Source organism: Cyprinodon variegatus, unplaced genomic scaffold (genome assembly GCF_000732505.1).
Source record: "Cyprinodon variegatus isolate N-32 unplaced genomic scaffold, C_variegatus-1.0 Scaffold28, whole genome shotgun sequence".
Lineage (NCBI taxonomy): Eukaryota > Metazoa > Chordata > Actinopteri > Cyprinodontiformes > Cyprinodontidae > Cyprinodon > Cyprinodon variegatus.
In genome coordinates, this window is record NW_015150481.1 from 149804 (window position 1) to 158181 (window position 8378).

The following is an 8378-nucleotide window of genomic DNA, read 5'->3' on the forward strand; positions in this document are numbered from 1 at the left end:
CGGACGGACGGACGGACGGACGGACGGACGGACGGATAAAGAGATAATTTTGTGTTGACCTCAGGCCTGTAGATGGGTCGGCTCTAGAGTAGTTAGCCTTCTTTTATCAAGGCTAAAATTGTTCAGAAATCAGAACTTGCATGATGATTTGCATATGGAAGACCATTGCACACAACTGGGTTAGAAGAAAATATTTGAAAATCAATTTTATTATCAGTAGGCAGTAACAGGGAAACTCACTAGAAGAAAACAAGCGCACCCTTTCTATTGGCTGCAAAGGTTGCTAGGTGACGATCCGACTCCAGTCTGATAGAGAGCGGGGGGGAAAACAGCAACGGGTCTGCAAGCGTATCTCCGACTTGAGCAGAGACTGGTTTACACACATTAACTCAGGTGTCCCAGTAAGTCCCTGATCTACAAGAAAAGTAAAATGTATCCTTAATGTGCGTCAGACATCCTGCTGAATGTCTTCCTGGCTATTGCTGTGGACAATCTGGCTGGTGGAGATGGAGATGACAAGAAGAAAGAGTGAGTCCTGCAGGGTTGAAGCAGAAAATGGAACACCTGGAGGATGAATGTTTGGTTAACCCAGGCTTTCTTTTTGCTCTTCTGCAGTAAGAAGGATGAGGGTGAGGTTGAGGGTGAGGCGGAGGCTGAAGGAGAAGTTAAGGTGAGCAGGTTCACCAGGAGGAAAGCTTTTGATCATTGAAATGTCTTCGGCGTCTTTTAAGGTTTGTTTGTCTCTCCAGGTGGACATTGATGAAGATACTGAGTACGAGGAGGAAGAGGAGCTTCCTGAAGGAGAAGATGGTTAGTTCTTACAGGAGTGTGTCCTACTCAACTGATCCACTGACTATAGAAAACACCAAACTAGTTGAGCTCAGGATCTCTAAATAACCAAGATCCATAGCTCATCTCTGCAGCTTCCACAAATCAAGCAGATAAATCAGTGCCTGTGATCCAGCGTTGGAGAAAATCTGACTTTCCAAGTCTGGATTCTGACTGGTTTCATGAGAATTTAATTCTGGGAGTTGAAGCCCCTTAAGAAAGACTTTTGGCATTTCAGAGTTTTAATCAGTGTCAAGGTCAACCTAGATATTTGCACTCAGCCAATTTCTAGAACCATAAACTAAAACCCTCAATGAAAACCTTTCAAATGTTTTGCTTTCCAGGAACTTAAAGGGTTCTGGGTCTGTTAGTCTTCATATCAGTGGTGGGTCATTAGAGGAAAGGTGAATGCTACAAATGAGAGAGTCTTTCACTGATACTTTATGGAATGAGAAGAGAAAAAGCCCAGACCAATTCCAGAATCTGTTCTGCTTCTGTCGCCTTGACCTGACAGATTGAGTTCTCTCCCAGTAACTGAGGTTTCTCCTGTCGTCTTTCCAGATGGAGGGGTGCAGCTGAAGATGGCTGATCTTGCACCTCCTAAAGAGAAGGTTCTCCCCATCCCAGAGGGCAGCGCCTTCTTCTGCCTCAGCAAGACGAACCCGTGAGTGTGCGACCACCTCGTCATTCTCTGACACCAACACCATTCCTACCAAAGCTGATGTTCTAACAATAGACATCTTCACACAGAAGTTAATGTAGAAGATGCTGTTGTTCTGGGCACCTCTTTAAAGTGCCCAGGTAGAGGTCAGGAAGATTTCTCTTTGGTCAGGAAGGTTCTTCTGTGGTCAGGAAAGTTCCTCTTTGGTCAGGTAGGTTTGTATGTGGTCATGAAGCCTCCCCTAGGGTCAGGAAGGTTTCTCTTTTTCCAGGAAGGTTCTTCTGTGGTCAGGAAGGTTCTTCTGTGGTTAGGAAAGTTCCTCTTTGGTCGTAAAGGTTCATTTTTGTTCAGAAAGGGTTCTTCTGTGGTCAGGATGGTTTCTTTTTGGTCAGAGAGATTCTTCTGTGGTCGGGAAGGTTCTTCCTTGGTCAGGAAGTTTCTTATATGGTCATGAAGCCTCCCCTAGGGTCAAGAAGGTTCCTATTTGGTCAGGAAGGTTCTTCTAAGGTCAGGAAGGTTCATCTTTGGTCATAAAGCTTCCCCTTTAAACACGAGGATTCTTCTGTAGTTAGGAAGGTTCCTCTTTGGTCAGGAAGGTTTCTCTTTGTTTAAGAAGGTTCTTCTTTGGTCATGAATGTTCCTCTTTTGTCAGGAAGGGTTTTTTTGTGGTCAGGAAGGTACTTCTGTGGTCAGGCAGGTTCTTCTGTGGTCAGGAAGGTACTTCTGTGGTCAGGAAGGTTCCCCATTGGTCAGGATGCTTCTGCTTTGGGCATTAAGGTTGTTCTGTGGTCAGGAAGGTTACTCTTTTGTCAGGTAGATTATTTTGTGGTCAGAGAGGTTCCTCTGTCAGTAGAAAGACTGGGAACCTTTGGAAGAGCAGAAACCATGATGAAAAGCAAGCTTTACAGCTTCTGGTGACGTTTTCCTTACAAGAACTTGGCAGTGCGTCCATCTGTCTGAAAGATCAATGTGTTGCACCCAGTTTTTCCTCATCTTCTAACCAATAGTGAGTTAGAGACCCATTTCAGAACTACTGGGGTGTCCAGTAGTCCCAGAATATAAGTCCCGGTCTTATTTGATCAACGCAGGTAGATCCCAACAATGCCACCCTTAGCTTAACCTGACAGAACTCAGAATGAAACAACCGAGACAAACCAGTTATTTATTGTTACAGAGTTGCTGTAGTTCTGGGGCTAGGTTGTTCCTCAACCCACAGAAACTTCTGTGAAGCTGATCCCTGAGTCCAGAGTTAAGGTTCTAGTTTCACTTTAAGATCTAACCCTTCTGTCTCTGTCTACTTGTTTGCAGGATCCGTGTTGGCTGCCACACTCTTATCCATCACCACATCTTCACCAACCTCATCCTGGTCTTCATCATCCTCAGCAGCTGTTCATTGGCTGCAGAGGATCCAATCAGAGCGCACTCCTTCAGGAACAATGTGAGTCCCGTTAGTGTGATGTTCCTCAAACTAATAGCCAGAGCCAATCAGAGCTGACAGGACAGTGATGTCACGAGATGCAACCAAACCACCTCTGGTTGGAACTGGGAAGGCTTCTGAAGGGTAGACCCAGGTCTACTGATCCGGGTCTACCCTGAAGGTTTCAGGGTAGACCCGGGTCAGTGATTAACTGGCGTCACGCACAGCAGCTGTTGTCCTCCTCCAGTACACGTTCAAAAACGCCCCACCAAGCACATGACTGGTTTTCTTTGACAGTTTTTCTGACTGCATCGTCTCTGTGTCGTTTGGTTGAATTGGAAACAGCAAAGAGTTAGCAGGGACCTCACAGAGAGCTAACAAAGAGCTAGCAGGGAGATAACAGAGACATCTGGGTCTAATATGGTGGACTGCATCTAAACATCTAAACTCGTTCAGTTCTTAAGTGCTCTCTCCTCACCTTTCTAGTGTCCTGCGGATCTACAATGAGTCAGATCAAACTCTTACTTATATTTCCCAAACTTCATTGTGTTTCCTGTTCACATTGAACTTCCTGTGTTCGTAGATCCTTGGCTATGCTGACTATGCCTTCACCTCCATCTTCACTGTGGAGATCCTGCTGAAGGTAAAGTTCAGCTGAGAGAAGAGCTTCACTAAGAGCTTCTCCTGCTTACTCTGACATTGTCTGTGTGTCTCTCTCAGATGACGGTCCACGGAGCGTTCCTCCATCAGGGCTCCTTCTGCAGGAACTGGTTTAACCTTTTGGACCTTTTGGTCGTCAGCGTCTCACTCGTCTCCTTCTTCTTGCAGTCAGTATCTATATTTCTACTTCCTTTCATGAAGGGATTCTACAGTCTTACTCTTACCTACAGTCTTGTAGGTCAGAATGAGACTGACTTTAAACATCTTTCTAGATGTTGTTATCCTTCAAAAACAGTTGAGCATCTTTACCTTTTACCACAGAAGAGATCACCATCGTTATGGGCTTATGTTCTGAATGGTAGTGGGTGTATCATCTATACTAACTGTAGATCCATTGTTCAGGTTCTATCAAGCTTAGCTTATTTACATCTGTTGTCTTTCCAATGTTCAAATGAATAATTTGTACATTAATAGGTTCTGGTAGTGAAGGAGGACCAGGTTTTGACTGTGAACCCACAGTTTTATCATAGTCTCACTCTTTCAGAAACATTCGGTGGAATTTAAAGTCGTAGGGAAATCATATTTAAATTTGCAACAGTTGGAACGGCTGTTTCCCTATGAGTTTTAAATCAGGCTGTAGGTGGAAAAGCAAACCAGTATGGCTGCCGATTCTGGTCCATAAGGCCCAGTTGACACCCCCAAGAACAGGTTCTTAGAGCTCCATCCAAGCTTGCTCTGGCTGTACTCCAAAACTTATACCATGAGGACTTGCCTAGATTTTTGCAACCAGAGATCTTTATGTTTGCTCATTGGAGATGCTGGTCAACCTGATAGAGCACCCTCAGTCTGAAATGCGGGGGCCTTCTCCAGTTCTAGAGAAGACAATGGTTCCTTCTACAAACGAAAAAGACACCAAAGATCTTCTAAACTTATCTTAGAGGCTTCAACTAATCAGGATGTATGTATGTGGGTCCCACATGAGCCGAGAAGCTCTGGGCAGAGAGGAAACTCCAGGATCTTCTGTCATGATCTGGCCTGATAGCTCATCTTAATTGTTAATTTCACACACCTGCCTAACTCTGTGCGGTTTTCTAATTATGACTCATCTCATCCACTTGCGTCTGTTGCTTTGTATTCGTTTCAGCCCGAGCAATCAGGGCCAGATCATTGTTTTGCATTTTGTGTTCTGTTTGGTTGTTTCTAGTTTAGTTCCAAGGTTTGTATCCTGGTTCCTGGGTGCCAGTGGGTTAAGAGGTTTCATGTTTGCCTCGTCTTTTGATCCTGTTCTGGCCTTTCCCCATAGAGCCCTCAGGGTTTTGGCTCCGAATGTGGGAAGGGGCGGTTTTATTCCCCTAAGCCTGGCTCCTAGGAGAAGACCAGTTTAAAGTCTTGCAGAAATCCTGGTGCCATTTCTTGTCTCTGTCCCTCAACCACTGAGCCTGCCTGTCTGCATCTGTTCGTGTCTGTCTGGGCATGCTTCTGGACTCTCTGGTGCTTTGAACTGGCCTGAGTGCTCTGCGGATTCCTGGAACCCCGTTCCTGTCTGTTCCTTTGTGGATCGGAACTCCTCATCGAGCTGAGGACTTCTGGATCTCAGAATTGTCTGGTTCTGACCTGGATCGGTCTCCAGTCTGCTCTCTGTGGTTGCTGCATTGATCAGGGAGACGCTGGACTGCTCTGAGCTGGATGCCGTCGGGCAGTCCATCAGATGGATCCTGCCTTCCATCCAGAGAATGGACTGAACTGTTAAACCAGGTAAGTGACTCACTCTGATAATCATCTCCTGTCAGATGATTGTGGTCACTTACCTGTGTTTTTCTCTACAGAGTCAGTGATGGGTTGCGCCCTGCAGTCGCTGCAGTCGCAGTTCCACAGCCCTCGACTTCGGTTCTGTCCGTTTGTTTTTGTTTTGTAATAAACATTTTGAACTTTCTTACGGACCTTGAATAATGGGTCCATCTGTTCTGTTCCATGACATCTTCAGCAGGTTCAACTGATTTAAATCTTGTCAGATCACAGCAGTTGGTGATTAGTGGTTCTTCTCTGTGTGTCTGCAGCTCCAGCGCCATCTCTGTGGTGAAGATCCTTCGAGTCCTCAGGGTGCTTCGACCCCTGAGAGCTATCAACAGAGCCAAAGGACTGAAGGTAACTCAGGTTTTCCTCAAATGATGAAGAAGGTCTGAAGTTCTTGGTTTGGTTTTGTATGAATGACCAACCACTCCAGAGTATTAACGGAACCTTGGTTCACTAGTCTTTGGGTTGTGTCTGTCTTTCAGCATGTGGTCCAGTGTGTGTTTGTGGCCATCAGGACCATCGGAAACATCATGATTGTCACCACACTGCTGCAGTTCATGTTCGCCTGCATCGGGGTGCAGCTCTTTAAGGTGTGTCTCTGCTGGTTAAACTAGGAACGCAGTCCTTCACTCCACTTCATATGTTCCTCTGCTTTGTTTCAGGGTAAATTCTACCGCTGCACAGATGAGGCCAAAAGCACTCCTGAACAGTGCAAGTAAGTGGAGGAAAGTCAGAGCTCAGCAGTTCCTTAAACTGGTTCTGGTCCAGTTCTAATCTAACCAGGTTCCACTGCTGATTCCAATGTCTCCAGGGGGACCTTCGTGGTCTACAAGGATGGCGACGTGAGCCACCCCATGGTCCGCCAGCGCATCTGGCTGAACAGCGACTTTAACTTTGACAACGTGTTGATGGGGATGATGGCGCTCTTCACCGTGTCCACCTTCGAGGGCTGGCCCGCGTGGGTATCCCAGACTTCTTCAGCGATCCTCAATAACGAGCTCTGACATCTAAACGTTTATCTCCTCGGTCCACAGGCTACTCTACAAAGCCATTGATGCCAACGGAGAGAACTCTGGTCCCATCTACAACTACAGAGTGGAGATCTCTATCTTCTTCATCGTCTACATCATTATAATCGCCTTCTTCATGATGAACATCTTTGTAGGTTTTGTCATCATCACCTTCAGAGAACAAGGAGAGCAGGAGTACAAGAACTGTGAGCTGGACAAGAACCAGGTCAGAACCATTCTAGTTCTCTTCTCGGAATTTACCCAGAGCTGAATGGGTTTATTCTCGTAATATTAAATTTTTTCTCTCGTAATTTTATGACTTTATTCTTAAAATGTTCCGACTTTATTGTTACGATTTTATTGTCGTAATTTTGTGACGTTATTCTCGTAATTTTACAACTTTATTGCGATGACTTTATTCTAGTAATTTTATATCTTTATTCTCATAAAGTTACAACTTTATACTCGTAATTTCACAACTTAATTCTCGTAATTTTGTGGCTTTATTATGATAATTTTACGACTTTATTCTCAGTTTTATTACTTTATTCTGATAATGTTATGAATTTATGCTTGTAATGTTACGACTTTATTCTGGAAATAGAAAAATAAATCTCTCTCCTGGCCCTAATAATCTTCTTAAGGTTGGACCAAGGATGGATGTAAAAGTTGCAGGGTACCGGCCCCCAGGAACTGGAATGACCCTCCTGGTCTAGTGTGTGTCAGACTGACTGGATGTAATAAATCTTTGCTGTTTTGTTTCTGCACTCGGCTCAGTCGTGTTTGGTATCTTCTACTGGAGCAGGTTCTGTTCTCCAGAATCCTTGATCTGGAGTCCTGTCCTCAGTCCAATCCACCCACTGCAGGACATTCAGTCTGGTTCCCTGTCCTTCTCTCCTCCTTAGCGTCAGTGTGTGGAGTACGCCCTGAAGGCTCAGCCGCTGAAACTCTACATCCCCAAGAACCCAGTTCAGTACAAGTTCTGGTCCATCATCAACTCAACTGGGTTTGAGTACGTCATGTTTGTCCTGATCCTGCTCAACACTGTCACGCTGGCTGTTCAGGTCGGTACCTTTCAGATGAATAAGAGGTTCTTTCTGTTGGATCAAACCAAAACCAGACAGATGTTTCTCTGCTGCAGCACTACGAACAGTCCAAGACCTTCAGTTACGTCATGGACATCCTCAACATGGTCTTCACTGGACTTTTCACTGCAGAGATGCTGCTGAAGCTACTGGCTCTAAGACTGCGGGTAGGATATCCAAGGCATAGGAACAATCCCAAGAACGTCCTACAGAGCATTTCATTTATTCCTCGTCCTTCCAGCACTACTTCGTCGACGCCTGGAACTCATTCGATGCTCTGATCGTGGTCGGCAGTGTGGTGGACATCGTGGTCACAGAGTTCAGCGTCAGTACTGCAGACCACAGTTACATAAAATTCTTTACATTTTAAATGCCAACGATTTAATATGATCAACTTATATCTTTCTTTAGAGTGGTGAGGACAGCTCAAGGGTGTCTATCACCTTTTTCCGCCTGTTCCGAGTGATGCGATTGGTCAAACTCCTGAACAAAGGGGAAGGGATTCGTACCCTACTCTGGACATTCATCAAATCACTGCAGGTCAGAGGGGACTTAAGGACAGGAAGTTATTGAGGGACAAGGAATAAAGGAGGGACATGGACTAGCTGAGGGACAGGGGGTTACTGATGGAAATGTTAATGAGGGACTAGGAAGTAATGAGTCACAGCAAATAATCAACAGACAGGAAGTTAAAATGGGAAGGAAGTGGATAAGAAACAATAAATTCATAAAACACACAATGGGGGACAGGAAGTTCACGAACGATATGCAGATTAAGTAAAAACAAGGGACAAGAAATGAAGGTACACAGAGAGTTAGTGAGGGACATGGTCAACCAGCTCCACAGGCGGCCCCGTCCAGGAAACACACAGCCAGGCAGACGAGCTCCGAGCCAGCTCCCATGTCAGAGGATGAAGAGAGCA

General features: G+C 45.3%; 1 protein-coding gene across 1 annotated transcript in view; it reads left to right on the forward strand.

Moving 5' to 3' along the window:
* Positions 1–8378, forward strand: part of LOC107099706 (voltage-dependent L-type calcium channel subunit alpha-1F-like) — a 25931-nt gene that overhangs the window by 2144 nt on the left and 15409 nt on the right. Inside the window, 16 exon segments of the mRNA XM_015397944.1 lie at positions 453–528; positions 616–670; positions 750–810; positions 1390–1492; positions 2798–2927; positions 3490–3549; positions 3627–3733; positions 5624–5711; positions 5843–5950; positions 6023–6075; positions 6172–6318; positions 6395–6596; positions 7276–7434; positions 7512–7680; positions 7683–7780; positions 7867–7995. Coding sequence (XP_015253430.1) covers positions 453–528; positions 616–670; positions 750–810; positions 1390–1492; positions 2798–2927; positions 3490–3549; positions 3627–3733; positions 5624–5711; positions 5843–5950; positions 6023–6075; positions 6172–6318; positions 6395–6596; positions 7276–7434; positions 7512–7680; positions 7683–7780; positions 7867–7995 — 1745 coding nt within the window.